This window comes from Sipha flava, unplaced genomic scaffold (assembly GCF_003268045.1).
Source record: "Sipha flava isolate LNK unplaced genomic scaffold, YSA_version1 87_pilon_pilon, whole genome shotgun sequence".
Classification (NCBI taxonomy): domain Eukaryota; kingdom Metazoa; phylum Arthropoda; class Insecta; order Hemiptera; family Aphididae; genus Sipha; species Sipha flava.
The window spans coordinates 269,924-294,807 of record NW_020273629.1 but is presented as its reverse complement, the minus strand read 5'-3'; the positions used below and the strand labels follow the sequence as shown (position 1 = coordinate 294,807).

Below are 24,884 nucleotides of genomic sequence, written 5' to 3'. Positions count from 1 at the left end.
ACTATCATCTACTGATAACAAAACTAATACTATTTGTGATCAATAACATTATACTGTGTAGTTTGTAAATAAAATAAGATTATAAATTTTCTTTATTTAAGCCATAGAGTAATTAATACTCCCTTTAGCTGTTATTGTTTCATTGTTTTTTTTAGAAAACATTTAATGGGCTTATAGTTATTACTATACCATATTTGTTATCAATTTTAATTACTATGATGATGTGCATTTAATTACAATTTATCCAAATGGAACATTATTTTCCAACAATCAATAATAAAAAAAAATATGAGACACGCTGTGGAACTCGTCCAAAAATAAAAATGAACCGTAAATTGTCCGGGGTTGTTACCCGAACTCACAAGTCTATTCTGAGTGAAGGCATATTTTCGGTAAAGTACAGTTTAACTTATTATTTTTCTTATATCTGAAATATTATTTTTTCTGGTCCTAAATTTATATATATTGTGAATGAAGTGTTATTTACTGTTGCTAGTGCACATAAATCTAAATAAATTATTGTAGTTCACTAATCTTAATTTTCAAATGTCATATTTTTTATGAGAATTTAATCCCTTTTATATCCCACTTCCATGTACAGTATGTAATAAACAGGGCTTGGAAGTAGTAGCACTAAACATTTTACTTTTTAGCTTTTAAATATGTACTTAAAAACCAAAATATGCGTTATAAATAGCATAGGAAATTTAAAAATATGCATTTAAGAATTATAAATGTATTAGCAAAAAAAATGAAATGTAATTTTACAATTAGAGTCGAACTTAGTTAACCGAGGTTGTAGGGATTGGAAAAAAAGATTAAGTTATCCAAGAATTCAAGCTATTCAAATTAAATTTCAAAATATGGATTTTTTTTTAAAATAGTACAATATTTCTTTGTATTTATAAAAAAATATAATAAAAAATATTTACTATTTATATATTATATATAATTTTAAAAAGGTATGTATAAACAAAAATTAGGTTAGAAAATTATTAAAAAAAAAGTATTTATTTTTATTTGAATTTTGCTATTGATTTCTGCATTTGCAGTGAATTATTCAATTTTATTTAAAGCTTAGGATAGTTTATTACTGACCTCTTGTTTGTTTTCTACGAATTGCCTCAATTCATTATATTGCATTCGTACATACATATACAATATACTTAGGTGTATGAGAGAAATATCATAATTTTATAATATTATAAAACTTGGAACTACGAGTTATTCACGAAAATATTCAAGTTAAACAAGATTTTTTCACATTCTAGGAAATTCTAGTGACCAGGAAAAAAATTTGAGGTATCAACAATTTATTATTAATGAAGTTAAGTTTTCTTGTATTTTTTAATTTGAATGATCTGCGGTTATCTGATAGTATACTTTTGTAAGTGGAAAATGAACGCTTAGCGTTGATGGTTGTTGAAGTTAAACATTCACTGAGGTCTATTTATTTATTTATTCTATGTATTATTTATATTTTTAAAATTATAACAGAGTAAATTTTTATTTTCAAAAAAATATGATTATTTCCTTTATTATGTGAAAATATACCCAAAAATAGTACTAATAACTCTAAATTAGCAAGATAGCAATAAAAACCGTTAATATGTTAAAAATAGCATCACAACATTTCTTGTATGATATCAGAGAAATGTGGAACATATTTGTGTATTAATTTGTATGTTCTGGAATAAACCAAGAAAAATATGTATTTGCTAAAACTTCCAAGTCCTGATAATGAGCTAAATATTCTATGTGATTGAGAAAAAATGTTCCCAGATAATAAGTCTCTGAAAAAAAGTTCCTAGTAAAAAAATTCCTCAGAAAGAAAGTCACCCGGAAAATAAGTTCACCCTTTCTTTTAATTAAAAATCTCCATAACCGGCATCTTTTCTCTACTATATGTCTTACCAAAAACGTCCCTTTTATTTTACTATGTGTCTTCCGATCTTCCAATCTTTGATCAAAGCCATCCTCAACTTTTTCCTCTCAGAGTGCTTTTTATTATAATTACATTTTTCTCTGATATATATGTATGTATATGTTTTTTTTATTTTCCCCTTCTCTCTGTATACTCTTTTAATTGTTAAGACAAATGTATTTTTAATATAAATTTCTTAAATAAAAACTGTGTATAACTGTCAAACTATAGCTTCTTATGTCAATAAATTGTCATTTACTATTTACAGATAAGATTTGTCAACCTAATTTATTTTATGAATAAAACAAGTATAGTGGAAATATAATTTTATTTACACTGTAACGGGAGATTTTTTCCGGGGACTTTTTTTATGTTTATCATCCTATGTATCCTATATGATAATAATAATTATTTCTTAAAAAATATTAAATTAAAGTTTTTTTTAAAGTAGCTTACAGTCATTATTTTTTTTAGTATGTATTATAAATATACTGATGAATATTTTTTAACACATCAGAAATCAACCTATTATTTTCTTATTATTCTTAATCTTAATTATATATAGACTTAAAAACTGAAACATAAAATTTATTAAAATTATAGTTAATTAAATTTTACAATCATTATTCAGTTGGTATTTTAGTTTTGAGTCTTACCAATTTATTATACATTTTATTTATTTATTTTTTAAATTTTTTATATGACTTACCCTAATTCACTTTTATAATTATTTAGAAATCAGGAATAGGGAAGCCATCAATTGTTCATGCAGTGGTCATAATATTTTTGGAATATTTTGCATGGAGTTTGCTAACATTGCCAGTAATATCTGTAAGTATAAAAAAGTTATAATTTTATTATATTTCTTAGTATAGCGGAAATATATATATCAATAATCTATCAGTTAAATTTTTGTACATTAAAATTGAATGGTTATTCTTAAGTTTTCAACAATAATTTCTTTTCAGAAATTAAACCACACATTTCAAGATCATGCCTTGTTTATGAATGGTATTATTTGGGGTATAAAGGTATAGAAATACATAATTATTAAATTTCATATTATTTTTATTGTTTTCAATTATTTGTTTAGGGCATTTTATCATTCTTAAGTGCACCATTGATTGGTGCCTTATCTGATGTTTGGGGACGAAAATTATTTTTATTATTGACAGTATTTTTTACTTGTATTCCAATACCATTTATGTGTATTAATTCTGGGTAATTTTTTAAATTACATTCTTAACTTATCATTTTTGTTATTTAAATATCAATATTGTTCTTTTATTTTCAGATGGTTTTTTGCCTTGATTAGCATATCTGGATTATTTTCTGTTACATTTTCAGTCGTATTTGCTTATGTAGCTGATGTAAGTGATGAAAAAGATAGAAGCCGTTACTATGGATGGGTATATATTTAACTGTTTATTTTACATTTAATTATATTATTCTAGAAAAAAACATTCATTCATTTTATATTTTTAAGATAACTGGAACATTTGGAGCTAGTATGGTTTTTGGACCTGCTCTAGGTTCATATACTATGGAAATATACAGCACTTCTTTTGTTATATTTTTAGCTTCATTTGTAGCACTTTTAAATGTTATTTTCATTATTTTTGCTGTGCCTGAAAGTTTACCATACAAACAACGAATTTCTACTAACTGTATAACATGGAAAAAAGCTGATCCTTTTGTGGTAGGATTTAAAATAATATATTTTTATGTAGGTTTTATTTTTTTAAATTTTTTCCAGGCTTTGAGAATGGTTGGTCGTGATCGAACTATTTTGATATTGTGTTTAACTGTATTTTTATCATATCTTCCAGAAGCTGGAGAATACTCATCTTTGTTTGTTTATTTAAGACTCGTAAGTATTAAAAATCAATAAAAATAATAAGTTACTAGAAATATATAAATTTAGGTAATGGTCCAATATGCGACCTACTGATAAGATTGAGTTGATCTACAGCATAGGTTCCCATAGTGTGCTCCGCGCCGCGCTGTCAATAAATATTATCGAGTCTCACATTTTTCTTATGATTAGTCATGCTATGACTTAGAGAAGGGCGCCTTGAAAAAACCTTGGATCAAAAAGGGCGCCTTGAATCGAAAAAGTTTGGGATGCTTTACCGCGGTTATTGTCGTTATGGGCATTTTATTTTTATTTTTGTTCAATATTTCTATATTTTTCTCCGATAGGTATTTACAATCATTAATAATGTCTTTACTGTCCTCAGTTAGTACAGTTCCAATTTCATTCGTATGTGATGTGCGCTCATTTTGTAATTTTTTATTTGAGTTTTATTTTGTGTGTGTGAATTTTTCTAATTCAACATGACATCTACTATTGGTCACCTATATAGGCACATTATTAGAGATGAAGTGGTATGTGTTCAATATTTAAAAGACCGAGGGTTATTACTGGCCGATAATAAGAAGTAATAAAAAACGAAATTCTGATGGCCCTATGAAAAAAGTAGTAATATTATGATGTGCAAAACGGGGTTGCCAGACTTACCAATCGATTCGTAAAGATAGTGACTTTATTACCTACACGGCCGTTGTAATAGTCAGCTATCATTATGTGAAATAATATAATATTAAAAAAAATGGGGTGTCTCCTTTACTAGACAAACAACTCCAAGAAGAGTGGTGGAGATCATGTCAAAATCCAAAAACTATGCTTGATGAATATTTGATCGATATGAAAAATATGTTTCATAACAATATGGACTAAAATAATAAATAGTTATTGATGACACTGAGAAGTGGAATGAAAAAAAGGTTAGATAAAATTATTTACATTTAATTACATTTATAACGTAGTTCGCATATTGGACCATAAATCAGTGTGTAGGTCACATATTGGACCGTTACCTAAATTTAGTTTATTATAATTCTGAAGAGAGATCCTGGGTTCGACCTTCAGGATTAAAAAAAGAGTAAAATTGTATTTATAACCAAATTAAAATGTATGAGTCATATAAAATGTTATTTTTTGAATTTGAATGATATAATGATTAATTTATAACATATAGATATTAATTATAATATTATAAACTTTCTTACTTTTTGGAAAAATAGCTATTAATAAATATTGTTGTATAGAAAACCTTTATTATATGATTATTTTAATCACTTAAATATATATATTTATTATTTATCGAATAATTTAACTTTATTATTACGGTTTTAGGTGATGGGATTTAGTATGTTTAAAGTATCAATACTTATTGCATTACTAGGACTATTTTCAGCAGCTATTCAATCTGTACTTGGCTTAATAATGAAATTAATGGGAGCTAAATATACAATAATGATTGGTCTAGTGTTTGAAATTATGCAACTCATGTGGTTTGGATTTGGTTCAGAAACTTGGTAAATAAATATATATGTTTAAAATATAATGTTAAAATTAATATTATTTTGTATTTATATTTTATAGGGTTATGTGGTCAGCCTGTCTCTTGGCTGCTATTTCCAGTATTACATATCCTGCTATTAGTTCATTTATTTCCATTCATTCTGATGTGGACAAACAAGGTTTTTATATTAAATAAAAAGTTTGAATTTAATAATTACAAATTTTAATTAAATTTATTTAGGTGTTGTTCAAGGATTAGTAACTGGTGTGAGAGGTCTTTGTGGTGGACTAGGACCGGCAATGTTTGGATTTATATTCTATTTGTTTAACGTTAATTTAAATGAAGGATTGCAAGTTGATCATACTTCTTTTCATTCACTTAACAGTTCAATTATTATTAAGCACATCAAATATAATGTTAACAATGATCCATCTTCTTCGGTATTTATAAACTATAACTTAAGTAGTATTGTTTTTGTAATTATTATATTATATATCTATTAGCAACTTACATTTTTGATTTTAGATGATTCCTGGACCACCATTTGTCTTCGGTTCACTTCTAGTTATGTGTGCATTATTAGTGTCCGTGTTTATTCCTGAAAATGTTCCCATTGGTTCTGACCTACGCCATAAACAAATTGGTAAACATAATTACTTTTATTTTGAATAATGTAATTAAATATTTTATGTAATAATATCTTTCAAAATTAGTTTTTAAATAAATTATTTTCATTATAGAATTTGTGAAATATAACAAAAGTTACCAATTATGATTTAATTAAAATCAAGAATAATAAACCAAATTTTTTTAGTCAGATGAATAATAGTGAATTTACCTTTTGAATTTAAAATCAATGTACCATTGGTTTGAAAATTGATCCCAAGTAAAGGATATAAGAATAATTTCACATATTTTTCACTGTTTTAGATCATGGTCAAAATGTTATTATTATATCCTCTTGTATTGTCAAACAATAATAAATTAAAATTTGGAGAGAATTAAAAATTTTAAGTGTTTTTATTAATAATATGAATTTGATTTAATTATTCAAAAAGTTATAACTATGAAATGGTAAATTGAGTATTCTTCTAATGTCTTAAATGATGACAATTACTATTTAATACTTATGAAATAACAATAAAGTAACTAATATCATTTAATTTTATTGGCATTTAAAAAAAAAATCTATGATAACATGATTATTTAAAATATCTTGTAGCTCAAAAAAGTCAAAATTTTTGAAATTCATACCATCTATAGCAAATAGTGATTAAAGTATTTATTAAAAATTCTAGTCTTTAAAATTTTTATCTTGAGTCCCTCAACGAAATAATAAAATTGATTCGTTGAAACCCAGTATGCCACAAATTTTTTCAGATTTTTCTTTTGTACTTTTCATCATTTTTTGCAATTATCAAGAAAATCTTTGGGTTTTTTTTTTTTTTAAATAACTAGATATGTCCTGTAAGAAATCATTTACTCTATTCTGTGCAGAAACCTATGATTGAAACAACCTTTCGGATCAAAATCGTGTAGACAAAAAATATAAAATAAAACATACACATCATGGTAAAAATAGCTTCATTATATCAATCAGAATCTAAAATTACATTGGTTCGCAAATAATAATTACATATATTAGAATTCACTTTTGCAGTATTGTATTAAAGTCTGTGATAACATTCTTTATAATATAATGATTAGTAATGTTATTTTATTAAAGTATACTTGGTTTTTATATTTTTGAGGGTCATTTACCCAACACGAAGGACATTTATGGGTTGCCTTAACATAGAGGTTGAAAAACACTGGTCTACGCAATGCCTCAACAATTAGAAAATTAGATATTAATTATTTATTTATATATATTATTTATTTCTTAATTCTTAAAAATATATTTCATATAAATGTTGATTTATAAAATTATAAATTTTTTGATAACTTTGTAACATAAAATAATATCAGAAGTATTTAAAAATTGATGTCCATTTCAGTAAATTTCTATGTGATGAAATATTTTTAGTTTTTATTTAAAAAAAAAAAAATGAAGTGTTCAATATAAATTTTAGGTATTAGGTAGATTCACAATAGATTATACAAAATGGGCAATCGTTTTTGAGATTTAAATAATTAACTAAGTTTTCTTATCCCAGAATTATAATATTTTTCACTTAAAAATAAGTTAAATCAACCATAACTATAGCCATTCCATTGAACTATTATTATTTTATATTGTTTATCTATGTTTTAGGTTCAACTCAAGTACAGTATCAAATCGGTCGAATAAACCTACAATCTTATCTTTGATTAAATGTCTAGTCAAAATTAGTTGTTTTTTAGAAATGGTTGTCTTATAAAATAAAGCTATTATGTTGTGTTAAATTCCTAAAAACCTTACACAATTAATATTTTTAGTATTTTTTCTCGTTAAATACAGGTTATATTAAAACAAAATACTATTTTGTAAGTCTTTAAATTTTACATTATTATTACACAATAATTTTCTTTTGCATTAAAAATAAGCTTTTAGTTATTCAATAAAACTATTTTTGAAGCATAATATAACTTAAATCAAAGTTTTTACATAATATTCCCAGCATGAAATAATTTGTATTTTCATTGTATTTTAAATCATCAGTAATTATATGTTTATTTTACTATTATTACTATAAACTATTAATCTAGATTCAAAGTATATAATTGTGTGTTGTTGATGTTTCTATGCACATCTGTACTTGAAAATGTGTAATATGTTCAAATAATTTATTGGAAAATATTAAGTTTAAAAGTGAAAACAAAATGCATTTATTTATGATAATTTATTCTAAGAATTTTAAGATGTGTTTAAGAACTATGTTTTGGGTACAGTTTTTACTAGTTATATCTTCATGTAAATTTAACTTTAGAGGATAATTTGGTATTTTAGTTTTTAATTTTGTTATTGATCTCTTATATTAGTTAAAAGTTTTTATTAAATAAATCTATCCATATTACTAAAAGACAATGATCATTAAATGAGAGAAATTTGATGCTGTTTAAAACTTATGTATTAAATAATAACAATTTCTGTGTATTACATTTTTCATATTGATTTAGTATTTGAAATGTGAACATTTAAATATTGTAATTAAAATTCTATGTGATAGTGTTTTGTTTTTTTTCCTGTGTTCTTGATCTTTTGATGTACAAATAAATTTATTATTACAAAATTATGTTTATCTTAATTTTATATATACTGATGGATTATGGTGTTGAAAAAAATCAATAAGTATGGGATAACTTAAGTACTTTATTTTAATTGATTGGACCATAATTTGTAGAGCGATTGTCACGGCTGCTGCTTGAAGACAGATTGATTTGTATATAGATGCACCTAGGAAAGTATAAGAAGGTAATGATCACCACCAAATATTTGAAATTGAATTTCTGGTTTATACACATAATATTTTTAGTATATACCAACTCGTGTTAAATTTTTTTACTGTAGTTTATTTTTCTCAAATATTTTATTTTATATCCAGTGGTTTAGAGATATAAATTAAAAAAAAAAAAGTGTAATTTTGATAATTCTAAGCAACCAATTAAAAAGGGCTTGTTCTAACATTTATAGTTCTTTCAAATTACGATTCTATGAAGTTCTGCAATATTTGATTGTACTTTCCCTATACACAACAAATTAAAAATTGGTTGTAGAAAACAGAAATATGTACAGCAACAGTTTACTAATTCGACCACAAAAAATTTTGAAAAAGATGTTACAAATTATATAAATAAAAATCCGCGTTAAATAAATACACAACTTGAAAATAGGAAAATTAACAAATTAGATTCTTACTGAGCAACATAAAAGTATGTTATTTATATTTGTTATCTATTGGTTGTAACTATTTTAAATATAATTTGATGACAGTTATTTATTTTTCATTTTCAGTGTTATATAATAGATATAAAGAATGCAAATAAATGATAATGTTGAAGTTATGTTACAAAAGTAATATAAAAGTAAAGGTTCTTTGAGTTGTATGTATGGTGAAGCGGGTTAGTGAGGCTTACTTAATTTTAGTCCCTAAAATCAGTAGCGTAATTTTGGGGGGGAGGCTTTTGCCCCCTCCTTATCATTAGCGAGTCGCTGTTGGTCGGATTTAGGCCACAAGCCCTCTAGAAATGAACTTTTCTGGTCAGAAGTTTTGCCCCCCCCCTCCCTTTCAAAAACTGAAATGACGCCATTGCCTAAAAAGAAAATCTAGTGCGACTATAAGCATGAATGAAACTATTTTAGATTTTTTCAACATTCACGTTTGTGAACGTTCAACAGCTTTTGCATAATTCCTCCTTAGGTCAATTTCCCGCGGCCCTAGGAAGTGCAACCCACTCATGTAATGAATTTACACGGTCAACTACAGAATTATACCCAGCGAAAACTTTCCGCAAAACCTGGTTTGCGCCAAAAACACCGATTTCAGGAATTTAAGTGGTTCATGGAGCAGAAAACGGCAATTCGACCGACGACGTTTTGCGTCAACACGAAGCGGTGATTGTAATGCGCACGCGCGATGCGTACACCTAAACAGAACCACAACGAATGGCGCCGAGTTATTCTAAAAAGTCATAGTCACGGCGTGATTGGCACCGTCATTGGTTAAGTGCTATGGTCATTTCCATGCATTTTGTGACGTCATGTGTTCCGATATCACGTTCTTTGTGTCACGACGGCTTATTTTGCGGTATATTTGTCGGCAAATACGGAAGCGGTGGGCTTATTTTCGATGTTACGACGAACCGTGGTGCAAACCCAACAGATCGCTGCTGAATTTCCCCGTATTGTCCATCTTTTAATTTATTAAACCGATATTAGCGGTTATCGTTTTTGCCGGGTTTTTCCATGATGCGTCTCAGAGGTGCAGCTTAGGTTATGTTTCTCATGGTACCTCTGCATATCTTTACCTTGTTACCTTCTCGAACTCTGATACATCATCGCCGCGACGAAGAATCATCAAGAGTTTTCTCTGATAACTTTTCTAGTTTTTTTGAATGAGTTGAACCCGATCGGTTTTTCTGTAAATGGTCAATATCGTTCGTAGTATCGATATTGTACATCTGTAACGCCATCATCTCCGTTCGTTTCACGGATTAATTGACGTTACACATTCTTGTTCGGTTTCAAGTTGTATTTTGTAGCGTCAACAATGCTTATCACGTTCAAAAATTTGCAACAGCAAACGTTCAAATTGGAAATCGATTCGGACCAAACGGTAATATAACATGATCTCTGATTTTTTTGTGTGAAAATCAGAAGTCTAGCTTCTGGTAGTTGTATCGACCAAATTTAATTTAGATGTACCATATATGTCTTTTGTACATATAATTCACAGCATACGCCGTAAACAATATCCTACAGGTTTAAAACCGTGTGTTTGACATTGCTTTAATGCGAGTCTTTAATTGCGTTTTCCTGTTAGACATCATTGTTTCCCACACATAATCAGTACATTTTAATTAGAACGTTCTGCTTAGAATTTGTTTATTTAAATACATTTATATATTCGATTGAATCCTTATATAAGTACATAATTTTTAATTTGCTTGTAACCTTAATAACCTGATACCCTCATAATTGCGTCAAATTTAGGTTTAAACACCCTGTCTTCCAGAAGAAAATTTTTTGATATCTCTTTTATTTACAAAATATTAAATAATCAAATTAAATGTCCTGAAATTTTGGGGGAAATAGATTGGTTGGTCCCTACTTTTTACTCAAGATCTAAATTAACTTTCAATGAGCCATTCCACTCACAACTATATTGTTTTAATGGACCTATATGTCGTATGCTTCAAAACTGTAATGAATTTAATTTCGATTTTAATTTTGATGAAGAATCTAAACTTCGGCTTTTATGTCTAAGTTTCAAATAGAAAATCACCAAACTGTATTATGTACAACTCTAATATAAATAAGTAATGTAGATAATTAAAATTATATATAATTGTTAGTTTTTAAAATACACAAACATAGAAATAAGTAATTAAAATTAAATACTACTATTAGATTTTATTATTTATTATTATCATCATTATCATTATAACTTATATTTATAATTTTTGTAAAATATGCTGAAACTCAATTGCTCTATATGGGCGTTAATAAACTATTATTATTATTATTATTATAACAATTCCTAAATAAATTTAGACTTATAAAAAATGTTAATAAATTTAAGTATATTCTTTTCATATGCTTGTTAAAATTTATTATTTATTCAATTGAATTAGTTCAATTTATATGTATATGAACTAGTACAATAGCTTTTGTTCTTTTAAATTTAAAGTATATGCAGCATATTTTATAAAATATGAAAAACTACTTATTTTGTATTAACTAAAATAATGTAATGTTTCTTACTATTATTTATAATTTGTTTACTTACAATATAGAAAGTCTTAAAGTTATTTGAAAATTATATATTTTAATGCACATTAACCCTGTGTTTAACCTAACCATTATGTTAATTAATAAAATAATTTATAGAATAAAGTTTGATTTTTCCAGGTAAAACAATTAAAAGATAAGCTGCAAGCTGAAAAAGGATCTGAATACTTGGCAGAAAATCAAAAATTGATTTATGCAGGTTGGTTTTATTTTAACTTAACATGATAATTAATTTGAATCTACTCGTTTGAATATTTTATCATGTAACTTATTACTTCTTCTTTCTCGCCATCTTTATCCTAAACCTCCACTAGTCTCGATTTTCTACATTGAAGTAACTTCAAGTAATTTATTACTATACAGGAAAAATACTTAGTGATGATACTAAAATTAGTGATTGTAACATTGACCCCAAAAAATTTGTGGTGGTTATGGTTTCTAAGTCTATTGGTGCTCCTAGTGCTGCTAATTCTTCTACTACCACTAAATCGACCACATCAGCATCTGCTTCTACCTCTGATAAACCAACTGAAAGGTAATATTTATTTCAATATTTTAACTGTTGATATTTATTTATTTAAATTATGTTATTGCTTATTATTTTTGTATAGTGCTCCTGTAACAGCTGAAAAAAATAAAATTGAAAGTCAACAAACACCACCAATAGTAGCAACACCTGCTCCTGTTGAGGCTGCTTCTAACGATGAATTTGAAGGAATGGTTCAAAATATTATGGATATGGGATACGAAAGAACCCAGGTATGATTTTTTTTTATTTGTATAACAACAATATAATAATACATTTTTGATACATATATTTAATGCTTTTTATACAATATTTTTTGCATTGATACATGCCAGTGAATATATATGTTACGGGCAAAGTATAAATTTTGGGCATTTTATACATTGCCCGGACAGTAAATAAAATTCCCTTCGTATATTGGGCAATATAGAAAACGGATAATATGATTTAATGAATAATGACATATTATTAGAAAATATAATAAGTTTTTTAATTTTATTATCACTTATTGTCACATGTACTGCTTCCGTGACATTTTGATGAACATATCCGCTCCGCTGCTTTATACTTGCACTTCCGTATTTTACATTTTTGTACACATATACATCGATCGTAGCCCTGATCATCCAAATTTGAAGATTTCCATGCCGCCTCTCGGAGTGAAATTTTGGTATGTGGCACATCATCAACGTCCAGAAATCTTTCTTTGCAAATTATAAATTTGTTTCTATTGTACAGAGTTGAAAGGTGGCCTTCCTTGGTCCCGATTTCTTACATATTATTGTTAACTGTAAAAACAGAATAAATACATTTTTATAATTTTATCTGGAATGTTAATAATATAAGTAAAATATTATTGAGTACCTGAAAGAATAACTCCAATTATGTTTCTAAAATCACTACGGGTCCTATCAACCTCTGGAATTTTAACTGTTACTGACTGACCAACTTAGCTGGGACAAAAACGATTCTCAGAAGCTTGCTTCATTTTTATAGCTTAAACTTTCAAATTTTTAAGTGATTCGGTTCTATTTTCACGAATAGCTTTTATTCTTAAAGGTACAGCTAAAATAAAATAAATACATTGATTAATTTTATTTAAGTATTTAACATAATTATTACTCAAAAACGGAAACTAAAAATCTTAAATTATAATTGAAAGCTATTGTTATTATTATTATTATTACTACTACATAGATCTAGGTACCTTCTTTGTTTTCGATGTTGTTATTACATTTCGTTACAGTAGAAATAAAATTCAGAGCTTCTTCGATCGAGGTCTTCTTCAGTTCTTAAATTACTTATTATATTTATTAACTTTATTTTAACTATGTTATACGATTTATCATATTTCATTAACTTATATCATCCGTTTTCTATATTGCCCAATATACGAAGGGCATTTTATATATTGTCCGGGCATTGTATACTTTGCCCGTAACATATATATATATATATATATATATATATATATATCAATAGTGTTTTGTTCAAGAGGTATATATAATTACAAAGAGGTATTAACATTTTCAGAAAAATCTGTAGTATAAACTGTTATAAAAAATATAATAATTACTAATTACATTTTTTTTAAACTTATTTAAAATTAAATATAAAAAGCAATTGAAGTTTCTGGGTGTCTCATGTTTAATATTCTGTATATCTTGAATACTCAATCTTTTTTTTTCAGTAAAATATTGAAATTTATTATTAATTAATGCTATTATAACAAATCGTTATTGATTCCTAAAAATTAATTATTCATTGTAAAAAGAAAAATATTTTTCAATCAAACTTTTCTAAAATACTGCCCAATAATTGTTATGTTCTTATTGATTAAGAGTAGTCACTTTGCTTCTTCATTATTTTCTAAATTAAAATTCTAAAATATGATTTCACTTTTTAAACACCAATGAACCTAAGCATGGTTTTTATCATTTTATATCGGATTTTTTTTTGTAAAAAAACAACATTCAGAACTTCTATTGGAATTCAATTTCAAAAGCTACTTTTAGGTCTATGATCACCTTAATTTAATTTTTTCGATTAATATTTGAATTGTTTTAAAATATTCTGATATTGAAATTTTTATTTGTTTCACTACTGCAATAATAATTTATAAAAATTAAATGTACTAAATAAAGAGATAATATACTTACAATCTTTTAAAAAAAATGTATTGGGCTTATCATTTAAAAATTATAGTTCTATATTTTTTAACCTAAGTAAGTAAATTGGATAAAACATCTATGTCAAACACATAATATGTACCAAACACAATAAATACCTTCTATATATAAATAATACAGTTAAATTTGTTTGTTAAATTGTTGAAAAATCTTATAAATAGCATACAATATGCTAAGTATACAGTTTACTCTTTTTTTTTTCTGTATCGATTGAATTTAATAAATTATAATTTTTTGATTTTAATTCTAAATATAGGTTGAAAACGCTCTCAGAGCCAGTTTTAATAATCCAGACCGAGCAGTTGAATATTTACTTACTGGAATACCTGACGAACTTCAAGCTGATCCAACTATTAACCAGAGTATAAGTAACATACTAAGTGAAGGTAAATGTATACAATGATGTAACTTAAATTATTTTTACTCAAATATTTGGTTTTTGTCTGCATGGTTTATACTTTGTAATTTATTTTAATTTATGGATTTTATAAGTAATTTTCTTATTATCTTTAATTGTTAATAATCATTTATGTTTATGGGTTATATTTTGAAAAAGTAAAATTCCAGATTTTATGTCAAAAAAAAAAAAAATTATATAAATATAGTAAAACTAAATATAAACTAGATAGTTTTAAAAATTTATATAATTTACATTTTCTAGGCTAATGCAAGAGCTAAAGCTAAGTGCAAATTACACAAAACCAAATTCTTGTGATTTTGCTTTTTATTTATTTGTTATAATTTTAACTTTAATTTTTTTGGTTTTAGATACAGGTAGTTCAACTGGTAGTAGCCAAGGTAGCGCCCAAGCCTCCCTTAGTGACCCTTTGGCTTTTTTGCGTAATCAGCCAACATTTCAACAAATGCGTTCTGTTGTTCAACAAAATCCCGAATTATTAAACTCTGTATTGCAACAAATTGGACAGACCAACCCAGCTCTATTGCAAATGATTTCTAATAACCAAGAAGCATTTGTGCGTATGTTGAATGAACCAAATGAAAGTGCAGCTGCAACACCAGCAGCTACTGCTGCAAGTAGGGGAGGATCGGCAGGAGGATATGAAGTACCTGTGTCTCCTCAAGATAAAGAAGCCATTGATAGAGTGAGTATATTTTATCTTTTCATTTTGTGCTTAAATTAATGATTGTATTTTTTTTTTCAGTTGATAGCATTAGGTTTTCCTGAACACCAAGTAGTACAAGCATATTTTGCCTGTGAGAAGAATGAAAATATGGCGGCCAATTTATTACTGACGCAGGAACCAGATGATTAAAATTTCAAGACTGAAAGGATTTGGCAGAATAACTACATATTAAAACAGAATTGCTATGTATTTTACATATTTATTTGAAAAATAGTAATCATGTTATGGAAAATTTGCTTAAAAAAAAAAAATTATTTATAACATTTTAGAAATAGAACAGTCCCTAAGTTGTCTTATTTTCGTTAATTTTATTCTGTTATTCTTTCTGATGGAAATAAAATTAATTTATATATATATACATTTTTATATTAATGTAAATGATTTTTTTGTCTATTTGATCATTTATTGTTTACTACATTTTAAATAAATAAGCATTTCAAAAAGTTAACAATAATAAATTAAACATATATTATACTTTGGCAATAATTTTTTTATTTATTTTAATATATTTATAAAAATCTAATACAAAATAAACTGTAAATAATTCGTCATGTCTTTAAAGCATTTTTATTAAAAATTAAACATTAAGTCATTTCTACATGTTTGAGTACGTATTTTGAATATTTTTAATTTGAAGAAAAAATTCTCTTATATATGCAATATTCAGTAAGATAATAAATATAAATTAACATGCATTTCTTATTTTTTATTGTATATATTTCAGTAGCATCATTGAAGCTCAATTAAGAGGGATCATGTGTATAAATACTATATTTTTTATTACTTAGGCTATAGGCTTTACTATACATTCTTTATATTACTGTGATTTAAACAATACCAAAAACAAATTCCAATATATGGTAATTCACACTCATTGCTCCATATTTCAGCTATGCCACTGATGCATTTTAATAATATAATTTGAATGTGTAGAATTTGATTAAAATAATAAACCCCACAAACTCAAAATACAATTTAATTTTATGTAGATAAGTTTATTTAATATGCTATGTTAAAATAAAATGTTTAATTACATTTATAGTATTTGGAATATCATTTTTGATAAATATTCAACAATACGTATTCAAAATAACTATTATAAAATAAAACATTTAAGTATTCTTTTTGTTATTGCTTATAGCTTTCCATATAATTTTAAAAACTTATTGAAATATCTGAAATCTAAATTGCAATTACCATTACTAAATGATCATATTGTTTTTAAAAATAAAAAATAAAAACTTACATAATTATTTATTGTTAAAATAAAGAATCCTTTGTGACAACATAGTTATTTTAGATATTTGGCTGAATACCAATATTGGTTAGGTAACCATGCAATTTATATTTATTACTCATTTGTATCACTAGTTAATTATGAATGGAATTGTAATATATTATCTGTAATTGTTATTTTAACACAGTTTTTTTGATTGCTTAAAAAATGACTGCATTTTTAATTACTATTGATATTTTATTGAACACCAACCATTAGTTGTACCAATTTATCTATTTTCTTCATACCTGACTGATACACTAGGGTATTTAGCGTTATTGCTTTATTAATCAATTAACTTAGAAGATTGCATGCATGCAAGTTGTCTGTAATTTACCTATTGTAGGACCTAAAATTATGTTTTTTTAATGTTTCATTCAAATACAGTTTCTTAACATTTAATCTATACATATATCCAAATACTTATTTAACAATTTACTATAACACAGGCTTAGTGAGGAATATGTAAAAATAAACTTATGTTTAAGTGTTGTAAATTAAGGATATAGTCAGTTTTAAACCTATAGAATATCGTATTTACAACTTATATTGCTTATGTCATGTTCTGTGTATCATTTCAATTTATTATTAAAAAACTTATACTTTGGAACTTGATTTTACAATGTAACTGCAACTAAAATATGTGAACTTGTGAATTTAACTCAAGACAATATTATATCTTCTGTTGAGACCTCAAGTATTCAAATTCTTACGTGAAGTAAAATTATTAATATAATTACCACCATTATAACAAACTATTCATTAGTCATGGTTATGTGATAACTGTTAATTTTTTTTAAGTAGTTACTTTAAACAATACCTACTATTCAAATTTTTTATTTACACTCGAAACAAAGAGTAGCTAGTGACAAAAGATCAGTTTTATTCATTTTTTATGTCTTAATATTTGATTAATCAATTATGATCAGCAGCCAAGTAAATCCAGTAATAATTATAACTTTTTACTGTTAAACATGTACGAATTAATAAATGTCCACTTCAATCTCACTAAAATACGCCATTAGGATATTTTTAAAATAGATAAGTTAATTTTAATGTAATAAAAGAGCAAAATTCTAATTACGACAGTGGCGCACGCTAGGGAGGGGTTTAAGGAGTTTTAACCTCCCCGAAATTTTCTCCGATGTCTAATTTACAAATTTTACGAGTTTGAAATATGAAGTTAGTATTGAATACCTAGTGTCATTGATTATAGAATAGTCTATTCTATTATCAATGCTATAATTGAAATCAAAATATATTAAGGATTTGCATAATTTTGTTAATTGTAAAATGTGTTATATTTTTACCTTGATCCCCCCCGGAAAAAAATCCTGTGCGCCAGTGAATTACGACCAGCTTATTGTGTTAATTTTTTTATATAATTGCACATAGCGATGGTAGGGCAAAGAAGGGTACTTGTCCACCCCTGAGCCTCAAACTGAATTCTATTTGTTTATACCAAACATGTAAGTTTTACATTATAATCAAAAATTAAATAAGATATGTCTAAAAATAGTTTAGTGGGGCCGAGTGTTATCTACACGTGTAATCGTTTTGACGTTTTAAGGCGGGTTCCCACGGCGCGTGGCTCGACGAACTTCGCGCAGTGTGGTTTTTGTAACGAGCCTAAGAATATGCTCGGCGTATCACGAGTCACATATTAGACTACACCATTCCCACGGCGCGTGACTTGGTAAGCCACGAGCTTATCTGAGCCGACCAGAGTTATAACACCAAAAAATGTATACTACGGCTCGCCGAACCACACGCGCCTGTGGGAACGCTGTTTAAATTCGTGACTCGTTTCCTTTGGCGCGGACACATCGGACCGACAATTTTCGGATAGACATGAGCCACTCGCCGTGGGAACCCGCCTTTGTGTGTTAGCCAATGATCTATCTGTAGATTATTTGAATTACGATTTTAACACTAATCGCTTTATATTTTTGCCCCTCCCCTAATTCATATCTTAGCTACGCCCATGTAATCATATAAAAAATAACCATACACATACAAAAAGAGTGTAAAATAGTAATCAGGGTACACATGTGGTTTTATAAATTTAGTTGCAATAAATTTATTAGTGTAATAGATAAAAATAATAAAGTTTCAATGTTTGAAAATTTGGTTTCTTTTTATTGTATAATTAATTACGTCTATATTTTTTGATCCAAATAAATTACAATTATAAATAAAAAAATTAATTAAGCCCTTAAAACAATTGACTACACACAGGTTATATAAAAATCCGCATACAGTTTTGTTTAAAATAATAATTTCTTAATAAATAATTTCTACAAAGATGTATATACATATTTAAAAAAAATTACACAATTACACATGTATTTTGGGTGAAAGGGGAAGGGTTATCTATACAATTATTATTCTTAATGAAGTTATAAAAATATTTACAAATAGAGTAACAGGTATTAAAGTGCCTTTTTAACAGTAAATAACAAATATAAAGTACAATGATTAATTGTTTGGTGTTAAAAATAAATAATATGGATTTATATTAAAATTAAAATGTAACACACAGAACAAAACCCATGCCTATTAATATTATTAAGTATAAAAATTATGTACAATGTTTTGGTACAAAGAATTATGTATTGTTTACCAGTCATAAGCAGTATACCAGTCTTTATATATTAGATCTTCCATTAAAGAAATTAATTATATTTTTATATTCATTATTATTACAACTTTGTAATTCGTAATAATTAAATTAACAAAAAAACCAATAAATGTTTTATGCAAACTAATACTTAGGAACCTCAACTAAACTTCATCTTCATCATCATCGTCCTCTTGCTCATCATCATCATCTTGATCATCAACACCATTTTCTTCTACATCATCATCATCATCATCATCATCATCATCATTGGCTTCGACCTGGTCTTTATCTTCTTCAGCATCAATATCATCATTTTGTTCATCATCATCATCATCATCATCATCATCTTCTGCATTCTGTTCAGTTTCTTCATCATCTTCTACTTCATCATTTTGTTCGTTATCATCTTCATCCCCATCATCAATTTGTTCAACCTCTTCTTCATCATCATCATCATCATCATCGTCTCTTTTAGTTTCTATTTCAATATCTCCACCATTTTCAACTTCTTCTTCTTCATCGTCCTCCTCCTCCTCCTCCTCCTCCTCCTCCTCTTCTTCTTCTTCTTCCTCCATTTGTTCTTCTAACATATCATCATCCATTTCTTGACATAAATCTTTTCCCTTGCATAATTTACTCCCTGGACCATGACACAAAATATGTTTTTCGCCAAATAATTTAGAATTGAATACAAGTTCACATTCGTCGCAATGATATTTAGGGAATGCAGGTGGTGCATTAGAATGAATATTACGATGTTTCTGAAGTTTAGAAAATGCATTGTGATTACGACCACAAACATCACAGGAAAATAATGATATAACTGTAGCATTTGGATGATGATTATCCAAATGCAATGCTAAGTCATCATAGCTTGAAGTTATTTGACAACAAATACCACAAACAAAAGCAGCTTGTGGACGATGAGCTCTAATAAGATGTTGCCAGAAATGTTTCAAACTAACCCATTCTTTTTTACATAAACCGCAAACTGTTCTTTTATTTCTCAGTAAAGATGGTTGTACCTCCTTACGTTCGGTTTCTTCTTCCATATAACTATCTTCAATAATAGAATGTTCTTCTCTTTTGTGATCATATAAATCAGTTTCAAATCTAAAACTTTTGTAACAAACTGTACAAGAATGTAATTTCCTCAGTCTCTTTGTGTTTATGTCTGATGTTACATCATCTATATCTCGTTTTAAATTTTCTTGTTGTTCTTCATTGAAACCAAGTTCAGCTAATTCTTTTGGAAGTCCATATAGCTTCGGAGTTTTTGGTTTGGGTTCAATTAATTTTTTGACAGGGGTAGAAGCTTTAGGGGAGTCTTCTTTTGCTGGATGGTTTTCAATATGGTCTTTAAGTTTATCCATATCGCTAAATACTTTCCAACATATTTTACAAGGTTTTAAATTTTTTCCATGGATTTTGTCAATATGTTCCCCAACTTTACTTCCAACACTAAAAATTTTCCCACAAAGCTGACAAATATTAGATTTGGTAAAAGTTTGAGGGTGTGCTTCATGCAAGTGCTTTGACAAACTATCATTATCAACACATACTTCCATACACACACCACATAAATATTGGGTATTGCTTTTGTGCCGCTGCCGCAAATGTTTTCTATAGGTTTTCTTATTAGAATGCATATCTCCACAAAATTCACATATATACGAAAACACTTTACGAATATGATCACGTTTATGTTTCTGGCAATCTGCTTTTGTTCTCATAACTTTACCACAGCCTTCAACATCACAACATAACTCTGGATCTTTTCCATGTTTCTCTCTGATATGATCCATTAATAGCATTTTACTATCAAAGTGTTCACCTGTTTTATCTTCAGAACATAACTCACAATGTTGAACTAAATGACTGTGCCTTAAATGTCTATTTAAATAAGTATGATATTCAAATGTTTTACCACATTTTGGACAAGGATAATGACCTTTTTCTTTAGGTACTGCCATTGCATCTCTTTTACCCTTGCAGTACTTGAGATGTTTTTTTAATAGGCTCCTAATCCTAAATACTTTGTCACATCTTATACATTGATGAATGGAATTTACTTCAGCACAATTACTATTATTTGATTTGTCAATAAGCTGATCTACAGGATCAGAATGATATTTTATCATATGTCTTTTGAGGTGAACTTTAGAAGCCGATGTACGAGCACATAAACTACAAGTAACATCCGGATGACCTTTGTGTTGCCTACTAACATGTTTCCATAAATGATTGTTTCCACTATAGTATTTTGAACAAAGGTCACATACATGCAATTGATGGTCATTTTTTCGATGTTCGGATATTTCTTCAACAGTTTTGAATTCAGTATTCGGACATAATGTACACTTTAGATTCACTTCTGTTAACTGATCTGTTACAAAATGAGATACTTGGTCTTCAACGTTGTGTATTGCTCTATGCCTCATCATTTTGGACCATTTTGTATATGTACGACCGCATATATCACAATAAATAGCATTTTCTTTTGATACTAAAGGCTCATGTTTCTCTTTAATATGTTCTCTGAGTTTTGGTACATCAATATGAACTTTTAAACATATACCACATAATAAAGGCATACATTCAGCATGCACAGCCATTATGTGTTTATAGAAGTCATTTCGATTAGGCCATAACCGACCACATACTTCACAAGTATTAGGAAGATCACCTTGAGCTTCATGATGAGATTGATGTTCAATTTGTAAAGCTTGTGATACAAATAATTTTTTACAATCCGGTTTTGGGCAAATAAGAGCTTCATTTGTGCCATGTTCTTTAAGCACATGCCACCATTTTTCAGTACGTGAACCACAAGAATCGCCACATAATTCACAACGATTTACAAAACTACTTTGAGAAGAGTTACTAGTTGTTGTCAAAGTAGTAGTTATCATATCATCACAACCAGTCATCAAATGAACTGATGACATGTGCCGTAAAAGTTTTTCTTCACTTGGAAATACTTTATGACATACTTGGCAACTTATTGTGTAATGATCATTATTTGAAGATTTGGTAGGATGAAAATTATTATTAATTATAATTAATTTATCAGGATCTATAATTTGACCATCATTATCATAAACTGTATGAATAACAACATGTCTCATCATCTTTTTCTTGGTATCATGTTGCCGAGCACACACCTGACACCTATATCGACGCTGAATGGAATCAGCAGTGTCACTACTTTTAGGATGTTGAGTATTAACATGTTCCATTAGAGATTTACTATCATTGCAGATTTTCATGCATACACCGCATGTTACTGCAGCTTCTTGTTTATGACCTCGGACCATATGTAACCAAAGACTAGCTTTATCTTGAAATTCTCTAGTACATACTTCACAAAAGAATACAGTTTCAGCTTCCATCATACTTTCAGCAAGTTCTTCATCTTCTCCTAAGTTTCCATTTAATTTATGTAAATCAGCAGGTTCAATACCGTGTATTTCAGATATATGTTGACTTAAATCATATTTATTACTAAAATTACGTTCACAGAGTAAACAAGATTGACGAAGGTTTTCTTGTTTTATTTGGGATAACAAGAAATGATCACTTGGTCCTGGTGATTCAATGTCATTTTCTCGAGCGACTTTTCTTGGATTAGCATTTTTGCGACGACTACCAGAATCTGATTGTGACAATAAACTTCCTCCCTAAAATTAAAATATTACAAGCTTAATTATGAACCAAAAATAAATAAAATATATTTTAAAGGTCTTACAGATTTAAAATTAGTTTTCGGTTTTATATCTCTAGAAATATTATTAATGATACTATTTCCAGCATGAACACCAATCTAAAATCAATATTACAATAGTAAATCAATATATATATATTAATAAAAATACACTAATAAAATATAGTTACTTCAAGAAAATCCATTGGGTTTGGTGAATCATCCCGGATACTATTATTGTTAGCCATACGTTGTTGCATAAGTTTTTGATGCATTTGCTGCTGTTGTTTTTGATACTCTGTACGACTATCATTTGCAAAATACTGCATTTTATTTAGTGGTGGAGGCCCCCTTTGTACAGATTGCTTTTGACTTAGACGATGAGCTTTTAAGAACTGCTGCAATTGCATAGATGCTACAGGTTGTTTCATAGGCCATATTGCTGGTTTCAGTGGTGGAGGTTCACTCTTTATTTTCCTTGGTTTAGGGGGTGGATTTGGAGAAACAGCAAAAATCGATACCTAAAAAAATCGTATTTAATTAGTGTAAACAAAATTTCAGTTAATTTCAAATGTTCGTACATAAACCAATTACTAATGTTGCAATACTTATTAATTAATAATACATAATAATATACTCCACTTCAACTTTCAATAAAATATTCCTTAATAAATTGAATGTTAATTGTTAATAAGTATTGAATGATAATTTTTTTTAGATAATCAAATTATGGCTTTAAAAATCATAGTTAAATCATATTTCAGAGTTTAAGAGTAATATGAAAATATTTATTGTATTACCAATAATACGTAGAATGATTATAATACTTATAGATATATGTACTCACTTCTGGTTGAATGTGATGTAATCGTGACATTTTATTATTTTGTGTAGACTGATTAGCTTCCTAAAACAATCAAAAATTATTTTAATAATCATTAGTTGAATAAATACTGCAAAGTATAATTTTTACCATAGTTATAATAGAATTGTAAGGAAATTAATACTTTCAGCAATCATGTTTACTGATTAAATATTGAACATGAGACTCAATAAGGAATTCTGAACCATGGTACTTTGTCTCTATAATATTTACATCCTAAAACAAACCAAAATCAGATGATATAAATTGTAATGTATTTTATGACATACTATTGAAAATAATACACTTAAATTTATCAAGACATTTAAAAAAAATTGAGTAGGTATGTAAGTTTTCATCAGGGGCGTATTTAGACTTACTTCTAGAGGGGGGAGAGACTCAAATTTTTTCTTTAATTCAAGCTCAAAATTTACAAGTAAAATTTTTGGTAATATTTATATCAGGTAAATCCTTAATATTTGTTTTTTTTTTTTTAATCTAATGCCGGATCCACTTAGAATGGTCTTTTGTGTAGATCTTTTTTAACACCTATCTGTGTTTTGAAAGTATCGCTTGAATTTTATCTAATTTTTCACTAAGTATGAACTGGGTCTTCAATCAAAATAATATATATTATTTATCGTTATGGAACAAATAAATGTTATAAGGAATTGAGCGTTTAACGCTATAAATAATTTAAACGTTATTCAATTTAAGCGTTTACATGTTATACAAATTTAAATGTTTAAAAAATTTTCCATTTACGGTTATTGATAATTAAAACATTATGAAAAATTTAGCGTTTCGTGTTATTTAAATAAGTGTAAAATTTGAAACG

The 24,884-nt window shown here is 27.3% G+C and overlaps 3 protein-coding genes across 4 annotated transcripts in view; 2 read left to right on the top strand and 1 right to left on the bottom strand.

The window, feature by feature from the left end:
• Window positions 1–52: 52 nt before the first annotated feature.
• LOC112693487 (hippocampus abundant transcript 1 protein) lies at window positions 53–7,703 on the top strand. Its single transcript, XM_025568580.1, has 12 exons — window positions 53–392; window positions 2,660–2,755; window positions 2,893–2,955; window positions 3,018–3,145; window positions 3,219–3,333; window positions 3,411–3,623; window positions 3,681–3,794; window positions 5,124–5,305; window positions 5,373–5,470; window positions 5,533–5,732; window positions 5,818–5,935; window positions 7,547–7,703. The coding sequence occupies exons 1-12, from the start codon at window positions 249–251 to the stop codon at window positions 7,600–7,602; spliced, it is 1,527 nt and encodes a 508-aa protein (XP_025424365.1). The 5' UTR covers window positions 53–248; the 3' UTR covers window positions 7,603–7,703.
• Window positions 7,704–10,061: 2,358 nt separating this feature from the next.
• On the top strand, window positions 10,062–15,874 carry LOC112693480 (UV excision repair protein RAD23 homolog B). Its single transcript, XM_025568571.1, has 7 exons — window positions 10,062–10,547; window positions 11,843–11,921; window positions 12,086–12,257; window positions 12,334–12,481; window positions 14,694–14,823; window positions 15,206–15,540; window positions 15,601–15,874. Exons 1-7 carry the CDS (start codon window positions 10,482–10,484, stop codon window positions 15,709–15,711), a joined length of 1,041 nt encoding a protein of 346 aa, XP_025424356.1. The 5' UTR covers window positions 10,062–10,481; the 3' UTR covers window positions 15,712–15,874.
• Window positions 15,875–19,381: 3,507 nt separating this feature from the next.
• LOC112693438 (zinc finger protein 808-like) overlaps window positions 19,382–24,884 on the bottom strand; it is a 9,479-nt gene continuing 3,976 nt past the window's right edge. Inside the window, exons 2-6 of one of the 2 annotated variants that reach the window (XM_025568504.1) lie at window positions 24,158–24,283; window positions 24,032–24,091; window positions 23,376–23,705; window positions 23,230–23,304; window positions 19,382–23,161 (exon numbers count right to left, since the gene is read on the bottom strand). In XM_025568504.1, the coding sequence (XP_025424289.1) occupies window positions 19,643–23,161; window positions 23,230–23,304; window positions 23,376–23,705; window positions 24,032–24,091; window positions 24,158–24,160 (3,987 nt within the window). In that variant the 5' untranslated portion in view covers window positions 24,161–24,283 and the 3' untranslated portion in view covers window positions 19,382–19,642. The remainder of the gene's footprint in view (window positions 23,162–23,229; window positions 23,305–23,375; window positions 23,706–24,031; window positions 24,092–24,157; window positions 24,284–24,884) is intronic. The other variant, XM_025568505.1, reaches the window with a different exon arrangement.